General features: G+C 32.9%; 2 protein-coding genes across 2 annotated transcripts; one reads left to right on the top strand and one right to left on the bottom strand.

Annotated features, from left to right (window-relative positions):
- Positions 1 to 1,468: 1,468 nt before the first annotated feature.
- LOC149384112 (uncharacterized) lies at positions 1,469 to 5,749 on the top strand. Its single transcript, XM_089629320.1, has 4 exons — positions 1,469 to 2,155; positions 3,173 to 3,244; positions 4,682 to 4,891; positions 5,377 to 5,749. Exons 1-4 carry the CDS (start codon positions 1,480 to 1,482, stop codon positions 5,469 to 5,471), a joined length of 1,053 nt encoding a protein of 350 aa, XP_089485446.1. The 5' UTR covers positions 1,469 to 1,479; the 3' UTR covers positions 5,472 to 5,749.
- Positions 5,750 to 7,919: 2,170 nt separating this feature from the next.
- On the bottom strand, positions 7,920 to 11,804 carry LOC149384111 (protein PLANT CADMIUM RESISTANCE 7-like). Its single transcript, XM_089627984.1, has 4 exons — positions 11,708 to 11,804; positions 10,617 to 10,688; positions 8,684 to 8,899; positions 7,920 to 7,996 (listed from the first exon to the last, which is right to left on the bottom strand). Exons 1-4 carry the CDS (start codon positions 11,802 to 11,804, stop codon positions 7,920 to 7,922), a joined length of 462 nt encoding a protein of 153 aa, XP_089484110.1.
- Between the last annotated feature and the right edge of the window lie 9,075 nt (positions 11,805 to 20,879).

Raw genomic sequence — 20,879 nt, 5'->3', positions numbered from 1 at the left:
TCTATCGCCACGTCGGTTTTCCATGGAAAACGACATTTGAAAACGGCATTTCACTTGCCATTTTCCACATTTTTTCCGTTCAATTTTTCATCAGCATGACGATTTTCCGTAAATCAATAGCCTCGAAACGGCAATGACAACGGCATTTCTTTTCCTTGGCTTGAACTACCATTTTCTCTCTCTCTTTTGTTTTTCACACTTTTGCTTTCTTCTGCTCTCTCCTACAACTAGTTCTGAAGTCGATAGCCGGTATTTTATTCAATTAACAAACAAGTTAACAAACAATAGAGAAAAAAGAAAAAGCTAAACAAGTTTAAACAACAAAATAACACTGAAAATAAATGTCTACAGTTTTGAAAAACTGTAGGTAGCCGGTATTTTATTGAATTAGCTTTTTGGACGTACATTATGTTCAAAATATCTCTCTCTCTCTCTCTCTCTCTCATGTGGCATGAAAGTCATATAGAGCAACGCCAACACTGGCTATAAAAATGATAATTCAGCTTTCACATTGTCATCGATCGTAAACCTAAACCTAATCCAAATGACCATTTCCTCAGCAGCTCAGCTCTAAAATATTACATGAAAATGATTTCTTACTCTCGCTAATCAAAATTTTATGTCATAAAAATATATAGCCTGATATATATATACACACATAAATACACACACACATATATATATATATATATATATATATATATATATATATATATATATATATATATATATATATATATATATATATATATATAATATATATATATATATATATATATATATATATATATATATATATATATATATATATATATATATATATAATATATATATATATATATATATATATATATATATATATACAAAGTCAACCCACGTCACGTACGTAGAAGAACCTAACCAGGCATAAAATTGAAAAAATCAAAGTCAACACCTTATATACAGTACAGAAGAGCCGAGCTAGCTTTATTCCAATCCCTCGCGTTTTGAATACCTTAAAGAGAAATTGACCCATTTGCCACCAATTTCATAACATTTTTCCACTTTCCACCAAAACACTAATTTTTCCCAAAATACCACCATCTATGTCAACAATGTTGCATCTAATTTTTTCCCTTCACTATGAGATGTCAACATTGTTGACATAGATGTCAACAATATTGATATCTCGATGGCATTTTGGGAAAAATTAGTATTTTGGTGGAAAATGATAAAATGTTATGAAATTGATGGCAAATTGGGCAATTTCTGTACCTAAAATCTCTTATTTCCAGCACCGCCGAGACGTGCACACTTTTCCTACTAAAAATGACAGCAACGAAGTAGCCTCTTCGTTGACATCAATACTCTCATCGATTTTAAAATGACCAACTAGTTACTACAATAAGCAAATATATACATCGTCCAACTTCATTTTTCTCACAGCTCTCTCTCTCTCTCTCTCTCTCTATCTCTTTAACTTAAAAAAAAAAGGATCAGATGGAGGAAAACTGTGGGTTCGAGCAAGAGCAAAGCCACGTGGATCATCATGCCCAGCAATACCCCAATGATCATCAATCCCACTATGACCCGTCCCAGCCACAACAACAACACCAACAGTACGACCAGCAACAGCCAGGTCAGCAAATGCAGCCAGCTCAGCAGCAACAACCATACGACCAGCAACCGCCAGCTCAGCAGCAGCAACAACCATACGACCAGCAACCGCCGCCAGCTCAGCAACAACCGGCGGGGCAGTTCAGCGCGTCCCAAACGGCCCAGGTCAACTTCACATTCCAGACCCAGCATCCGTACCGGCCCGGGCCCGGGCCCAATCAGTACCCGCAGGCGGGCCCGGCTTACGTCAACCCGGCCCACCGGCCGCCTCAGTACTCGCCAGCACACTACAACGCGGGGCCCGCGCCGCCGCCACCTCAGAAGCCAGCTGGCGGCGGGGCACCGCAGTATCATCAGCAGACGCCGGCGCCGCCCCTCAAGTATTCTTACGAGAATAGCGGGCCCCCCGCAGCGGGATATGGGTCGGGGATTGGGCGGGGTCGGGTGAATGGATCGCCTGCGGCCGGGTACCCGGTTCCAGTTCCACAGCAGCAGATCATGGTCGCCACCGAGCCTTGGAGCTCCGGATTATTCGACTGCATGAACGATCCATCCAACGGTAAATAATCTTAACCATTCTCTCTCTCTCTCTCTCGGCAGTGGCGGACCCAGAGGTTAAAACCAGGGGGGAAAAAAATTTGCCCTAAAATTTTTGGCTGGAGAGGGGGGCCAGGCATCCCAAAGGGTCCACCTGAGTCCGCCACTGTCTCTCGGGTTTAAAATATAACCTCTTTTCGATGGAGCCGGTGGCGGAGCTATAGTAATTTGTAGTTAGGGGGCAAATTTGATTTTTTTTTTTTAATTCTCCGAAGAGCGTGTTAGGAAAAAAAATTAATAGGGATAAATATGTAAAAAAAATTATATAACTTTGGACTAATTAAAGTTGTACATTTATAAGTGGCGTACGTGTAAGTAAAAAATATATATACAAAAAAAGCAAATATGAAAAAATTATATAATTTTGGACTAAAATTATATAATATTATGATCATTTTTTTTTAAAAAATTTAGAGGTAAAAATTTAATTTTTAAAGTTTAGGTGGGGCGTTGACCCATCTAAGCTTAAGCTGACTCTGCCCTTGTACGGAACACCGATATCTGTCAGCGATCAGTGGCCGCTGACGCACTCACAAAAATGGGACCGACTGATAAGTGGGCCCACACACGCTCTCTTACATCGCAAACCGCTGAGATTTTTTTTTTTTTTTCCTATGGGATAGTATGCCCTCCAAATTTTGTTTAAAGTGGGATAGGCTATATACCAAAAATAAAATCAGGTTTTTTTCTTCATTTTTTAATGAAAATTTTCGTTGAGAAATTCCAGAAACTTTTCAAATAATTTCAAAGCTCTCTAATATCATCTACCACGTACGTACGTACGTAAGTACATGCATGAAAATTTATGAGTTCTCTAAAATCATCTATTTAGCGCGTATGTCTGATTACTAAATAATTCTATATAATTATTTTATTGAGATGATTTATTACATTGTGTTTCTGGTGCTTCTGTGTAAGGATAATAACTATTGCCATGCAATTATTGACGTTGACTAATTTGTGTATGAAACATATGTAGCTTTGATAACCGCGTTCTGCCCATGTATTACGTTCGGCCAAGTCGCCGAGATTATAGACAATGGCCACTCAAGTAAGTCAACTCTACTTCTATACGTATACCACGTCTATTGTGGTATATTATATATAAATATATATATATATATATATATATATTCTGTCAAGAATTTTTCGCTGCTGAGTTTTTATTAAAAAGTATTTTCCGTTGGTGAAATCGATTTTGTTTCACATATCTAAAATTCTCAACTTTAAACTTTTTTAGCCCTAATAAATTTTTCTTCCCTATTCTTAACGAACAAATTACATTTTTCAATCTTACAACTAACTTTTAGAGAGTACTTTCGTGATATCACTAATTATTTAATTTAAAAACTACTATAGCTATACGTAAATATATATATATATATATATATATATATATATATATTTAACAGAAGACGTGGCTACATGTGCAATGAAAATTAATTATGAGGTTAAATGTGTAATTTTTTTTATTGAAATTATCTATAGATAAGAGGAGTTAAATATGGGCAAATTAAACCAGGAGTTCAAGGATTTGAATGCCAAAAAAAACATGACAAATAAAACTAGACACCAGAATGTAACTTATTATATTATATTATATATATAAAGTAGAGAAATCCCTTTTACTAATAAAAACACTGTTTAATGAACATTTTTTTTAATAAACTTTTTAAAGAAAATTAAAAAAAAAAAAAAATTGGACCCTAAACACAAGTAATATTCATTCGTACTGATTTTTTTTATCAGAAAAATAAAAATATCTCCAAAAAACTTTAAATACATTTTTTTTTTCAAACCTAAATATCTATGAACATGTCTTTATATATTTTTTTCTCCAGACTAAAATATATTAATTATTCTGCAGCAACGCGCGGAGTATACTGTTTGTTTACAAATAAAGACATACCTAGATAAAACTAGTAAAATGAGTAGCATTTCTTAGCCAATTATTCAATAATTTCGCAATTATCGTTCAAGCTTTAGAAATATGTCATGACAGTGGAAAGTATCTGAAGATTAATAACTAAGCGATCGCATATTTTACAGTCATGTTTACGAAATAATTATGGGAAATGAACCCAATGAAGATAAGAAGAAAAAAAACATGACGCTTTTTTATTTTTTAAATACAACTTGAAATAAGCTTACCCGTTCTCATGGGATAAAGACGTGTTTTGCTTATTTTCGGACGAAATATGAAGTTTGACCTTATAGCTTTTCTTAATTCCAAAATAAATGTTTGATCTTATAGTAGAGTTTCTACGAGATGATCAAGTTGCCATAAAGAACTAACAAAAGCGTAAAAAAATCTTTGTGATAGATCATAGAGCATATATATATATATATATATATATATATATATATATATATATATATATATATATATATATATATATATATATATATATAGATAATTCTAATTCTTGTTTCTCCAGGATCCATACTTGACGTAGCTAATTTATTTTAATTATTTTTATGGATGTAGCATGTGCGACTAGTGGACTAATCTATGGAATTGCGTACTCATTCGGGGTTCCGTGCTTAATCTCGGCCACATACCGAACAAAGCTTCGGAAAATGTTTGGGTTGACTGAGACTCCGGCGCCGGATTTCGTCACCCATTTGCTCTGCGAATGGTGCGCGGTTTGCCAAGCCTATAGGCAGCTCCGAGACAGCGGTTACGACCCTGCTATAGGTAACATTTCACATATATAATACATAATTGTCTCTCCTAAAAGATAACTAGGGTTTTAGGGGGATTGTCTCTAAACAAAATTATATTGCCAACTGTGTCCAACAAATCCGTTGACATTGTCTTGAAATCCACTTGCCTTTTTTTTCTTTTCTTTTTTTTTTTTTTCTTTTTTTACTTATATTTATATTTTAGTTTCTTGTTAATATTAATTGATATTCTTAGATTGATATGCTAAGTACTTAATTTTCAGTTATAGGTTTCACTGAGATATTTATATTTTGACATATCTCCCCCTCTCTTCTTTTTAGATCTTTATCTTTATATATACATAATTGCAAATAAGCATTTATTACAATAAAAAAAAAAGCATTATTATTCTAAATAATATATACATAGTAAATTTTGTATATATTATAAAAGTTAAATGCTTTTAGCTCACTATTAATTTGACAAGTACATATAACAAAATTCCTTTATGGTTGCAGGATGGGAAGGCAATGCTGCAAAGAGAAATTTGGAGGCTCTTCAGAGAAATCAAATTCAGATGACGCCACCACATAATGAAAGAATGATGGCTTGAATCATGTTATAGATTTCATGAAAATCAAATTCATGTGTGTATCCGTTTTTTTATTATTATTATTATTATTATTATTATTATTATTATTATTATTATTATTATTATTATTCCTACCCTTGTTTCCCTTTAAATTTCGGAGCTCTTACGTTTGAAGTGTTTCAGTAGTGAAAATACTATTCATATGGTTTTGTTTAATATGTTTAGCAGTCACTATCTTCTGTTTGACTCCAGATATTCTTCTTATATAAATTACAAGTTGAATGAGTCAATACCAAGTGTTTTCATAATTACGATTAGAAATGTCCTTGAATGTATCTGAGCTACCAACCATAGCTTGATTTCCAGCTGCATCCCCGATCACTGCTACAAAAAAATTAACGATTTTAATTAGAAAGTAAAATAATTGTTGTAAAAATTTCTTTTATAAGAATCCTCTTATGGAATGTTCTTATGTTCTACAATAGTACAAAAGCTGTTGTAAAATCTAATATTTTTACAATTGAAATTATTCGTAGCAGTCCGAACTGCAGGAAGCAACGTTAACAATATGTAGCATCTCTAGTGTGGCTTTTGTATAACTATATGTTCGTTTTGGAAAACTCTATTTGTTTTGGGAAAATATCAATTAAAACAATGCGGGATATTATTTTTCGTAACCAATATCTTACACATAAACTCAATAAGCCAAACCAAGCAAGTAAAATACAAAGCAAATAATGAGCAACAAACAACACAACCAATTTTAGTGTGGAAAACCCTCTAACAAGAGTAAAAAACTATGGGACCCGTAGCCGCTTAAAAAAAATTCACTAACGATATAATGAGTACTCCAAAGTCATATCCATTACATTACATATAGAGGTTGAAAATCATCAACAACATCATTGTTAAGGCTCAATTTCGGGCACAAAAAATTGACCCTAAACCCATAGCCGCTTAAAAAAAAATTCACTAACGATATAATGAGTACTCCAAAGTCATATCCATTACATTACATATAGAGGTTGAAAATCATCAACAACATCATTGTTAAGGCTCAATTTCGGGCACAAATAATTGACCCTAAACCCATAGCCGCTTAAAAAAAAATTCACTAACGATATAATGAGTACTCCAAAGTCATATCCATTACATTACATATAGAGGTTGAAAATCATCAACAACATCATTGTTAAGGCTCAATTTCGGGCACAAATAATTGACCCCCCCCCAAAAAAAGCGAAAACGACATGTGACACGGATCCCGGGGTAAAACCACGAAGAAGATTACACGACGGGGACATGGGTCCATTTCCTCGGACAAAACCAAATATACGGGTCACAAAGCTCTTCCTCGGCCATAAACCCAATTCTTCGAGTCACAAAACTCTCTCCTCGGCCGTGGGTCCATTTTCTCGGCCAAAATCCAATGTTCCGGGTCACAAAGCTCTCTTCTCGGCCAGAAAGCTCTCTCCTCGCCCACGGGTCAATTTCTTGGACCAAAACCCAAGTTTTCGAGTCTCAATCTTCTCGGCCGAGCTTTCCAGGCCACTTTCCAAATCAAGCTTTCCCAGCCAACCTTCTCTGCCAAATTTTTCCGGCAAGTTTCCCGGCCAACTTTACCGGTTGAGCCACTAGGCCCTCCTCTCGGCCTTAACCTCTTTTTCTTGATCATCGAACCATTCCTCTCGACCCATGTCACTTCCTCTCGGCGTTAGTCATTTTTTTCTCGGTCATTGAGCTATTCCTCTCGGCCAAGGCCTCCTCCGCTCGGCCAACCATCCCAAAACTTGTCAAAAACCCACAAAACCCTTTCCCGCCACTCTTTCTCATCCATATTCTCTCAATCACATACATAATTTCGAAAAGAAATCAAAAACATCACATCACTTCACCTATCTCCCATATCTACAAAAACTCCATCTTTTACCACATCTCTCCATATCTCACTCCCATCACCCCAAAAAATTCCATCTTCTATCTTGCTTCATCCAAACCACAAACATACATAAAGAAGAGAAGTATTTTTCTTCCTTTCTCTCTAGGATTTGTGGAAAATCACTCTCATCATTCTTTCTCACATTTTCTCTCATACATTATCATAAGCTTCCTCCGGCGATCTTCTATGTGATCGAATGATACAACGAAATTATTGGAGAAAATGACATTGAATTGGAACCATCTACTTCAGAACTCGCTGATGTCGACCAACAAAAAACAGATCGACGAAAAATAGAAGAAATGAAGAAGATAAAATAACGAGCGATTAGCTTTGATACCATAATGATAGAAACAAGATGATGAGCACTTATTATCGTTGATCTTAGTTGTTACATTGATGCAAGTTTATTATATACATAACTATTTTGTTACAGAATAATACAAGTGACTTGCCACGTCATATTAATACCACACTCAAGCTAATCGAGGAAAATAAAAATCCTCAAGCGTGGATGCGCTCTCTAAGTTCTAACGAGTCATTTTTTGCATAACATGTGGAGCTGTGGTCACAATTCCTTTCATCCTTTCTTCATAAGCACTCCAACCTTATTTTAACATAATAATATAAAAAATACTATCACTGATGAGAGCAACGGAGAACGAGTCCCTGATTATTGTAAAAGTATAATACCATACCTAATTATGACTATATATTATATTTAATAATATCTTAATTTTAAATTACTCTTTATAATAATATATATTTGACTGTAGATCTCAATTTTATTTTATTTTATAAATTCAAGCCAGTGATTTTTTTAATAAAAATAACACATGTATACACTATAAAAATAAAATAAAACCACTAAAAATAATAAAAATAAAAAACACATTTCAATAATATTTAAATGTATATACTATTTTGGATAATACTTTTAAATAGAAAAATTATGATAATGATCTAAGATACACCGTTATAAATTTATACTGAATAGCCTATATTACCCCTCCATGAACATATTTTATGGCTACTTATACTATCAATAGATCCCTCAGCATGTTTACTCCTAGCAGATTTGAAGGATTCTTGTTTTAAGAATTTGTTGTAAGTCTAGTCCTTTCTCTAGTTTTTTTAAGACTCTAACAAAAAAAAAAATATTATTAAAAAATATAACCCATCAGGCACGTAATATAAATTAACTCTTTAGGTAATTAAATTTACTACGGATCTGATGAGCTGTTTTTTAATAAAATGATACATGGGCTACTTTTTAATAAGAAATGATCTTTACCTTTAGAGGGATCGAGTCCCCGGTTTTTAAGCTCTCTAGACTCTTGGCAAAGAGCGCAACATATACAGAACAAATGGACACAACAGTCTTTGCACGGCTGCTCCGGCAACTGAAAGAGCCCCCGCAGTTTGTTGCGGTATGTGCACGAGTATACATACGGGCAGCAATGTAGGCACACCAGCCAAAACAAGTACACTCGGGCGGCCGATTCGCAAGCTATAACACGTCATATATTCTCTTTGATTTTATAAGTAAAATTATAAACATTTCAACAAAGTATTAAAATTATAGAAGAAAAAATATTAACATCCTCGAATTTTTTTTTTTTTTGGTTTTTTTTTTAATATTAAAAATGGCCCCTTTTGCTGAATGGATTGCAATCTAACCCTTAATTCTGTTTATAAAAACATATATACCACAAATTCTTGATTTTTAGCGCATGTATCCCTCTATTTATCTTATCTTGATATTTTTAGATGTAACATTTCGAGTACATTCCGCTTTTTTTTAACCATTATTACGTGTGTTTGACACATGGTTTAAAATATCGATACCGAAATTTTGATTTTACTGATATATCGTTTACCGACTGGTATATCAAGTGGTATCCTATAATATATATATATATATATATATATATATATACTATCGATAATACCAACAGTATATCGCTATACTGCTAATCAACAGTTATATAGACTAATATGTTATAACAAAATATAATTACAAATATGTTGAATATTTGTTTTTTAAAATGTATAATATATATACCAACATGTCTAATAAATATACATAGATAAATATATTTTATGTATTTTTTGTATATAAACATATATATATATATATATATATATATATATATATATATATATATATATATAAGTAAAAGCAAAACAAAAAATCGTATCACAATGAAAATCGTACATACATATGCGCAAAGTATTTCGATCACTTATGTATGCAAGCAAAAAGAGATCTCATGAAGACTTGAATGTAGTTGTGCATGTAGTAATAATTTTAAATATAGTTCACGATAATTGTAAAAGTGAAATTTATTTTAGCTAAAAATTAGAAAAAATAATTATCGATAGTGTACCAGTATTTAGTGGGTTATAGTAGTTTTTGTACCGAATATTTCCATTTTCTGATATACTGAGATATATCGTCGGTATTTTAAACCACTTTGACATACCTTATTAACCTTACTCTTAGCTTTTTTCTAAAAGTTAAATCATATTTAAGTGTTTGGTAAATTTTTTTTTTAAAAGTAAAAAGTGCTTTTAAATATTTCAACTAAAAATCTAAAAGCTATATTTTGAAACTTTAGTTTGTAGTTTTTGCTTTTGACTTTTACTTTCTATTTTCTAACTCATTTATTCTCTTATTTTAACTTTTAATTCTAATTATCTTTATATTCTTTTATTAAATAATTTTTATGATATGACCAAAAATCATAATTTAGTTTTTCAATCTATACACACCCACTTTAATATATGTTTTATATACTGAAAAACATCTTATTAACTACATTTTATATAAATAATTATTACTTATAAATATTAATATATATTTTATCAAACATTTTCTTTGGCTAATAGCTACAAGTTACATCTATTTTATAATAGTTTTACAAACAGTTATCTGCTTTTGAAAACATCAGTTTTTTCTAACAACATATCTAAACACACTTTTTTTAAAAATAAAGTTAAGCCAAACGGATATAAACAAAATACAAATAAAAAGGCGCCTAGCATCAAAATATAAGAGAAGTAAATAAATAAATAAAAATCAGTGGAGCAAGGTATAAATATATAAAATCGATTAGTAAATGATCATACCGGAAACTATATCATAGTAATTGCCCCAAGAGACTTGTGATTGAATTAGTGTTAAAAATAAATTTGGACACAACACAAGAGAAGGAGGTACTAACATATTTTGCCTTTCTCAATCATCTCAACATTTCGTCCGAAGGTTATCAGTGGACAGCAGAAGGTTGTGCAGCCTATTAAACCAATACGCCAAAGGTCAGAAAGATGCTTTTTTTACAAAACTCAGTTCATCTCTCTCTCTCTCTCTCTCTGAAACCTTCATGGAAAACTATATGAAGGTCAGAAGAAGAATAAAAAAAAAAGTCTTACAACTTGAAAAATCTTCAAAGCAGCCACAAAGGCCAGTTGTCCACTGCCCGAGTACCGGCTCCGAGATATGTCTGCCATGCATGTTGTATTTTCCGGCTCAAAATAAAATTATTGAAATTTGAAGATAAAAGGACTAACTTTTATAGAGAAAAAAACTCCACTGACAATTACACTACAACTACTCATTCAATGGTGGAATTCATCACTCTCTAAAGGGACACTTATTATTGGTTTATGGATTTAAAAATTATCATAATTGAATAGGTCTAAGTTTGAAAACCTTGGTAGGATGGATCATCAGAAGCATGAGGATATTTTTTTTTAACTCATATCTAGAATTTTATCTCCTACGCTAACGGATGGGCATTTTGGACAAACTAAAGAGAGAGCCAGTCAATGGTATGAACATTCTCATGTACAAAATAGCGAGGGACTTGTGCTTAGGATTGGAGCCATCTACAAGACTTTAGGAGTCAACTCTAAAAAATAAAGTAAAAATTAGAAATATTACATTTACCATTCTCTAATTAAACCCAGTCTCATGATCTTTAAATCCTGGCAAACACGTATACTATCACCTTAACAATAGTTTCAACATTGTTCATTTCGTACAAAATTTAACGGTTTATCCATTTGAAAGTGTTACGCGCCCCTGAAAATTCAGAAAAACACGTAATTTAAGACAAATATTTAATAATTTAACAACAATTAAAACTTGAATAGATAAATTTAGATTTAAAATTTAAAATTATAAAACCTAAATAATGATAATAATTTTTTTCTCTCTTCTTCATCTATTTCATAGTGAAACTGCAAAAATATAAGATTTTCCCACTTTCTCTTCTCTGTTTTTTTCACTCTCTTTGTGCCAAATGCGACATACAATTTTGATATTTCTTTCCATTTTCTTTTTCTCTTGTTTGAGGGTTTATGAGTTCCAAATTGGGGTCATTCTTGTTTGTAATGAGATAGTCCGCCATTATGTACCATTTTTTTAAGTAATATATATGGGAGTAGTTACACAAATATCTCGTTTAAATATATTTATTCTCTCAATATATCAAATTTTCAAAGTTTCCACAAATACCTTTTTATTTTCTAAGTTTCGTATGATTTTTCCATTATTTTATATAAAATTGTACATAGCAAAGGAAACGTTAAATTAAATCAATAAAAAATGGCAGATTAATAAAACTGCATACAAGGAAACTAATGTAAAAAAAAATTAATTATTTGAAAAGAGAAACCGGAGGTCATTTCTACTTTTTTATATTTATGATATGTGTATTGAAATTTTTTGGTGAAATTAAAACTTTTAAGTGTAACATTTTTAAAGTAGGTATTGTTTAACAGTAAATAGTTATTTTCTTTAAAATGAAATTGTAAACATTAAACAAATTTTAAAAAAATACACTAGAAAAATGGTAAAAAAAAAAAGTTATTTTCCTTAAATAAATATATAGCATCCTCACAAAGGCATATGTGGTATGCATTCTAGCGACTCATTTTCTGCATAACACGTGGAGGTCCCAACTCCCAACTCCATCTATCCTCTCTTCACAATTATTGCAAACTTATTTTCATACTAGTAATGGTTACGCTCTACGTGCGAATGATTGTATAATGAATACGAGTAAGTTTGAAGAAATTCAAATTCGTTTCTAGGAGCTTCAACTGATAGGTATCAATTATGATAATTTTGATCTGATGGGCAATGATTTATAAAACTTAACTATATAATCTATATGTAGATATTGTTGTAGAGAAATATTTGTAAAGAATTTGAGAGGATTTGAGAGTTTTATAGAGAAGAAAGTTTGAGTTGTGAATAAAACGGTGACAATTGGTGTGTATTTATAGTGAAAAATAAAATTAGTGGGGTATTTCGCACAAAAAAAAATGCTAAATTCGAGCTCAAACTGTAATAAACGGACACTTTTTTCAGCCGTCTAGATTCAAACCGTTGATGATCTAACCGTTGAGATTAATTAAAAAAAAAACAAAAAACAAAAAGAAATACATGTCACACACACACACACGGACACAGCCACACTCGCACACAGCCACACACACAGTCACACCAACGCCTTTAATTTTCCTTCTCCAACGGTATTAAAGCCTTCCGACAACATCCGACAGTCTCTGCCACTTCCGACAAGACTCCGAAATCACCTGCCAGCTTATGTGGTTACCGATAGATGGAATTTCCGAGAGGCTTACATCACACGTGGAACTGATTCCTTCCGTGGATTTTCAGCCGAATGCGGAGGATGAGTCTTAGCAATGCGCTCTACTCAATTTAACTAAATTGAAAATATGTTTGGTTAAAACTTAGAATAAATTGTATTTACGTCTGATCTGGCAAGTTTTTATTTTTATTTTTTATGTATATAATATATTTATACATATTTATATATTAAAAAATTTCTTAAGTAAGTTTGGTAATGAAAGAATATTTGGTGGATGGATTGTTTAGAGAGTGTATTTATAATATAAATTAATTTTTTCTTCTTAGTTTTCATTTTTTTATTAATTGGAGAACTTAAAAATGGACATGGTGGGTCCGATGAATTTACAATCCTGTCGAATCTCTTATTTTCTCTCAATCTTTTTTATCAAACAACTAAAGCTGTCGGGGGGAAATCTATTACTCTCCGTCTTAGTCCAATTGTAATTAATTGGTTAATGACTTTTGTAATCTAAGCAAATAGAAATCATAATAGCAAATACTTATAAGCACCTTTCAACAATAATAAAAAAATAAATTCATTCATTAAAAGATGATTAACCCTTACTCATCCGTAGCTATGTGAGTCTTAGTACTTTGTCCCTCAACTTGTATTAAAATGTAATTATAGAAAAAAAAAAAATTACAGTTTTTATTAGATTTTTTCAGCACTTTAATATTCCTGTTTTTTTTTTTTTTTTTGGCAATTAACTTGTTGGATATCTGCAGTCTAACCCTTAAACTTATTTTCACATATACCTTTGATGAATTCTTGATTTTTAGCGTATGTATCCCTCTATTTATTAACTTATCTTCATATTATATAAGTAAAATTACTTGTTTCAATAGCACATAAATAACTTTTATATTTAATATGTATTTTAGTACCATACTATATTTGTTGATAAAATAAATCATTACTATATACATATATTGATATACTTATGTCTATATAATAGATTTATGAGAATATATATATGTATGGGCGTGTGTGTGTGTGTGTGTGTGTGTGAAAGAGTGAGTGAGGTTATTAAATACTTAATTAACCGTGTGTTCGGGAACATGCCATTTTACTTTCAAAATATGAACGAAAGATAATAAAAAGGGGCACTGTTGCTTAGCATAGAAATTTTAAAAATAGAAAATAAAAAAATTAAGGAACAAGGTATAAATATGAAGAATTTCGCAAATAGTAGTTTTAAATGTATTCTAACTTATACGTACAATTATTTAAATTGGTTTTGTAAACAATTATGAAACAATAAATTATGACCCAACCAACTCGGAGCCAATTAGTGTCACCCCCCCCCCCCCCCCCCCCCCCCCCCCCCCCTCGGGGGAAAAGTGGGGTGTGATTATAATATAATATGAACAGTAATAAACTTTACATAACTAAGTCACAGTGCATACTCAGTTGTTTACTTTACAAGTCCAAAGATAAATAAAAGAAAACGAAAATAAAACAAACCTTCAACACTTGATAGTCTATCCAACGAAAACCTTCAAACTCTTGACCACACTTAACCCCGAGGTCTTCCTAACCCTTCTCCTTCTCACATCCTGATTATAAGAAAAATTTGAGGAAAATATATAGGGGTGAGTCTGAGGCTCAGTAGGTGCTATGGTAATGGTTTGAGTAAAAATATTTTCAAAAATGATACTTAACTTTATAATAATACTACTCTTGTCACGCGTAAATCACCATACACGCACAAGTATAATAATATTCTTATACGTGTAAATCACCATACACGCACAAGTATAACTTGCAGGAATGTAAAATAGCATGAATGTAAATGACAGAAATGTAAATGACGGAATGCTGATGCTAGAAATGTAAATGCAAGAAATGCAAATGAATTTAAATGTGCATCTACGCTCATTTAAACGTATACTATTTCCTGAGCCCTTGTCAACATAACCCGTGACGGTCCTCTGATCAGAATGGTGCACTCTCCAAACCCTTATATATATACGATTGCACTCTCCGCTTCATATATATACGTTTCTGGCTCTACCAGGATATACAAAATATTTTATTTCGCAAATACGGGATATATGTATAATACTGAAAGTAATTTTTCAATTTCACAATCGGATCTCCCGATTTGAAATTCCGCCACATTTTATAAAAACGGTTTCGGGTTCCATGGCATGTTCGCAACCATTTTCATTTCGAAAATAATATATACTTGAGGCCAAACCATAAAATCAGGAGAGAAGGGTTATAATAACCTACCTCGAGATTAAGCGTCTATGCCGCTCGTCCACGAGACGTTCGCTCGTCCTGTGAACCCGAACGTTCACTAAAACCGAGAATCCAGACGTTCATTTACTCTGTGAACCCTCTAAACGACTTTCAGTCTTGGGTCAAGACAATAAGTAAATAACTCGCTAAAACGAGACGGACGCTCCGCGAGTCTCCGAGCCTAAACCGAAACGCCGACATTCACCCGGTCTCGGTCTCGCCTCGTCGACGCTCGCGCGATAGCCCCATCATGTCTCGGGCCACGTCCTCGTCGTCCCGAACCAGCTGTTTTGGGCTCTGCGTAGCCCGTCCTAAACCGAGCCAAAATTTCCGTGAATTTGGACTCCTCGGCGTGCTCTCTCTCTTTCCCGGCGTCTCTTTCCCGGGCGGCGACTGGTGTGAGCTCGCGGCGGTGGATTTCTCTCGGCCACGGCGCGGTGGAGCGTGGGTTTGTGTGGCGCGCGAAGGCTGAAGAAGAAGAAGAAGAAGAAGAAGACGGAAGAAGGGAGAACGAGGAAGAAGATGAAGTGATGAGGTTTCTCGTTGTTGTTATTATTTGCTTCGTTTTTTTTTCTCTTTGTTCTTGCAGGTGCCGAGCGAAAATGAGGAGAAGAAGAAGAAAAGAATCGAAGAAGAAGAAAAGGAAAAGGGGAAGAAGAGTGTGGAAAGAATTCTTCAATTTTTTGCAAATAAATCCCTCGTACTTTCCATCTCCATTAAACTGACCCTGAACTCAAGTTTTCTTTCAAATGAGCCCAGAAAATCATGACAACCACGTCATTGTTACAAAATTTTGTAACTAAAACCATAACTAAACGAACATTTAATTTAGAGCTTCAAACCGAGAATTTTCTAGTACGTTCTCGATTAATTCAAATATATTTAACGTTTCTCGGAAATAATTCTCGTCCTTGAGAATTTATTTTCTTAAATTAAATTCCGGAACATCTCATCGGAAAATATTTTATTATTCGAAACGAACTCGATAAATCCTTTATTTATTTCGAGATTAATTTCTCCTTACCTTAATATATTTCAAATGGATTTGATAAACTTATTATTCCAATAAAAAAATACTGGAAATAATTCTTAGAAAATTAGTTTACATAATTTTCTCGTCCTTTGATAAACTTAATTTACAACATAATCTTAAAATTTCGAGTCGCTACAATTAGGCTCAAAACAAACCCGAAAACTAGATCACCCTAACTATCATAAATTATTTCCAACCCAATTTATTATCAAGTATTTGTTGTAATTAGCCAATCATCTACCTCTTTTTAAGGATCTAGCCCAAGTTTTATTTTTATTATAAAAATAGCTTATCATGCCGAAGTTAATTAAATTAAGTGTTCATTCCGGTTAAATTTTGATTATTTTTTAAAAAGAAGGTGGACTATTGAGCTACATGACTGATTGTCATATTTATTATAGAATAGAATTAAACAAAATAAAGTTGGATAATCTCAAAACCAACTCCAAGTCTAACTCTATTATAGAGTAAATGAATAATAGTACTCCAAATATAGAAGTTCACTATTCACAAAATTCTATAATAGAGTGAAAATTTACACTATTAAATTACTTTCAATAATTATAAATTAACCCCAACATATGTTAATCTATACATTTTATCTATAAATATATAATTTTATAATAAAATATTTCACATATTCTCAAAACTGTATTTATAGTTGTTAATAATTATACTCGTGATAATTAATTTTATTATGATATCATAACACAAACTAAAATAAAATATAATTTAAATCTTCATTACAAATAAATTTGAAAATAAATTACATGACATAAATATATAAATTTCAAATTTTGTATCTTTGTCACTATGCAGTGTATTCTTTTGTTGGGGATATGTAACGTATTTTAATTAGTATTTCATTTTATAATTTGTCTACTAATTTTTATGTTATATGTAATTTTTTTTTATCTTAATTAAAAAGTTTTTATATTAGTTCACATTTATTTGAGGGTAATATAGATTCATATAAAATGAATAGAAAAAAAATTATTACTGGATATAAAAATACAAATTAATTAGTATATTTGGACTAAAGTGTAATATAAAGAAATTGTTAAATTTATCAAAATCATTATATATATTTTAGAGTTTTGGGTCGAAGATCTTATTAAATTAGTGTTAAATTTGAACACAAACACAAGAGAAGGAGGGAGAAATGAACTAACATATTTTGCCTTTCTCAATCATCTCAACATTTCGTCCGAAGGTTATCAGGGGACACAAGATAGTTGTGCAGCCTATCAAATCAATACAATGAAAGAAAGAGGCTTTTTACAAAACTGTTCATATATCATTCTCTCTATCTCAATCTGAAACCTTTATGGCAAAAAGAAGTCTTGCAACACATTTCGTATTTTCCGGCTCAAGAGAAAATTATTGTAATTTGAATCAGATACGGACTAACTTTTATTCAGAAAAACTGTAGTTATGTACTAATTGTAGTTAGAACTTGAAATAATAAAAAATAAATAAATAAAATGATAACAAGGTGATATCTGTGATCAACATTTGCTGATGAAATTTTATTTGTTATTATTATTTCTATTATTAGTAGTTGTCGTTGTTATATAAAAACTGCACTGATTCATGGTGGAATTTATCAGTCTCTTAAGGGACACTTGTTATTGCTTCATAGAATTCAAAATTATCATATATGAATAGGTCTGCTTAACGTAAAGTTTGAATACATTGAAAGCATATGGTCATCAGAAACATGAATTATTGTTTTTTTTTTATCATATCTTCAGCTTTATCCCCTACTTCAAGTCTCTACCTAACTGATATATATTTTGGTCAAATTAAAATTATTGCTCCAGGTCAATGGTCTCAATAACATATATTTTTTTTCTGCTCCGCATAGCGCGCGTTATTATTATTTTGAAGAAGGGAATAACTTTATTAACTAAGCATGAAACATAACACACGCGCGTGTATGTGAGGGAGGGCGAGAGAGTCAACGGTATGATATGAACATTTTCAAGATTAAAATAGCGAGAGAAGGTTGTCAAAGCTCTCACACATTCAACGGATTCTACTATTGAATCTGTTGGTGTAAGGCCCATGATTTGAGTTTAACGTGAATAAGGGCTTAAATGTCCATTTGAAATTTAAAAGAAACAAAAAAAGGCAAAGCAAAACATGCGTTTGCTTTTGGGATATTACGCACGGGAAAAGAAAGAGAAAGTAAACCAGCGACAAACAAAGTCAGGAAGATGAGAGAAAAGAGAGAGAAGAGAAAGAACAAAAAAAGTTAGGGTTTCGACAATTTGCAAGAAGCTCGATATATAGTTAAACGGCGTTCATTTTGGCTCAAATTTGGAGCGAAGATTCAGTGCGTCGTGCTCGTCATTCATAATGGTGTTGGCTTTTTTTATTAGCTCTCTAGATACCCTATTTGAGTATTCCACCACTCGATGATATTGTTCTTCTTTTATGTCATCTCGATGTTGATGATGATGTTGTTGTTGATGAGTATTCCACCATCCGTTATTTTTTACTCTTGCCATGAGGGTTTTCCACGATAATATTGGTTATGTTGATTGTATTGATTATTTGCTCTACTTTGTGTTTTGTTTGATTGGTTTGTTGTATTGGATTTAATTATGAACAAGAAGGTTAGAGAAAATCATATTCTGCAATGTTTCAGATGATTTTTTCGAACAAAGTTGTATTAGAGCTACTGATGGAACCTTGTGCACCGTGCAACCAAGGAAAGCAACACAAGTAGAATGGTCATGTTGAACGGCTCCAACTACCATGTCGTTTTCGACTCCGTTTCGAGCCTTTTGATTAACGAAAAATCGATACACCAATGAAAAATCGAACGGAAAAGATGTGGAAAAAAGGTAACCGATTTGTCATTTTATATGGAAAATCAACATGCCAATTGAAAACCGAACGAAAATAATGTTGCATAATAAATTTAAAATATGTAGATACATATTTTTTCAATTTTTTAAACTTGTAAAATGTTATATGATCTATAGACTTAATACATCGTATGTATAATTTTGATAAGTAGAGAACAAAAATTTATTTTCATTTTAATTATTTCGGACCCATAAATTATAATAACCACAAAATAAGAAGAAGACTTTAATTAAATTAAGATGTGTAACATATTAATTTAAATAGGTCACCCCATTTGTTCTCAATAACTGTCTTATTTTATTTTGTATACATTTTTAAAATGAATTTATTTCTTAATTAAAATAAAATAAATATAATAAACAAAAACCTAAACTAACAGAAACAAATCATAGGTCAAGTAGTTAGCACTTCGAATTTGGATCAAGATGTCGCGTGTTTGAATCCGGGAGTGCCCATTCATATTTTTTTTTGTCATTGCGAACAAGCAAAAAAATTATTAAAAAAAAATAAAACGACAAAGGAACCGAAATAAAAACGACAAAAATTGAAAAACGACGACAGAATAAAAAAACGACGATAAAATGAAAAACACTACTTTCGTCGGCGAGACACCCACTGACAGCGGCGCTGTCGCCGAAAATCGATGAAAAATCATTGGAATTTAGAACCTTGATTTATAGTACCTTAAAAATTTTATAACTCAACTCCTCTAGTAATGTGGGACTTTTTGTTAGTGAATAATATTGCTTTGTTTTAGTTGTAGTGCATGTCTGACCTCTTTCGTATCATTTTGAAAAATGTACTGAATTGCCCCATTTTTTTTAGCAGTAGGCATCTATGCCCCATTCTATTTTTGTTTCCAAATTCATGCTTTTTTTAGTGTAAAATTTTATGTAAAAGTATGTATTTTAAAGAAGAAAATATGAAGAGGGAGCTTCGGAGTAAAATAAAATATATGAAGTTATCCCAGGAAGCTTTCTCTCTCTAAACACAGAGTAGGGTTTTCTCTCTTTTGAAAAAAAACAGGGCTCCATCTTTGCGCCGCCGCTGCCTCCCCCGGACATCGATTTCTGCCCTGAGCCATCGGCGGCGGGCCTTGTCCGGGGGAAGCTTGGAAGGACCTCCGCCTTCCCGTCTCCCTCTCTCTTCGGTTTTTTCTTTCCCTAAACCAACCAAAGCTCCTCCTCACGTCGGTTCTTCTCTTCGACATCGGACCCTGCTACGGCGGAGTGCGACCACGGTGGAGTTTTTCTTCCCGGCGCCGTCTTCCCCCCCGCGGCGTCGGTGTGAGCTCAGTTCTCTCACCCCGTTCTCGGCGGCTCTGCCTTGGCGTGGTTCATCTTGCTAGGAGACGGGAGCTCTTCGGCGTAGATCGGTCCTCCGTGGTGCGGTGTCTTCCCGGCGTCTTTCCTCCCCGGAGTCGGCGGCAAGCTCTCGGTTCTCCCTCCTGGTGTGGCTCATCGATCTTTACCCGAAGTCGATCCAAGACAGGGAACGTTTTTTGGTCGGAGAACTTCTTCCGGCGACGTCCTACCCCCGGCGTCGTGTGTTTGATCTGTCCATTCTTTGACTGAGATTTGTTTCCTTTTTTTGGGTCGAGTCTCAGAGCCTCGGAGCCTCGGCTTCTCTCTGCCTTTCCGTCTGCGAGAGGTGGGTGGTCAAGGCTGGTT

The sequence above is a fragment of the Urtica dioica genome, chromosome 10 (genome assembly GCF_054948205.1).
Source record: "Urtica dioica subsp. dioica isolate 48M chromosome 10, U.dioica_male_clone48M_v1_H2, whole genome shotgun sequence".
NCBI lineage: Eukaryota > Viridiplantae > Streptophyta > Magnoliopsida > Rosales > Urticaceae > Urtica > Urtica dioica.
This window is presented reverse-complemented; position numbering and strand designations above follow the sequence as displayed.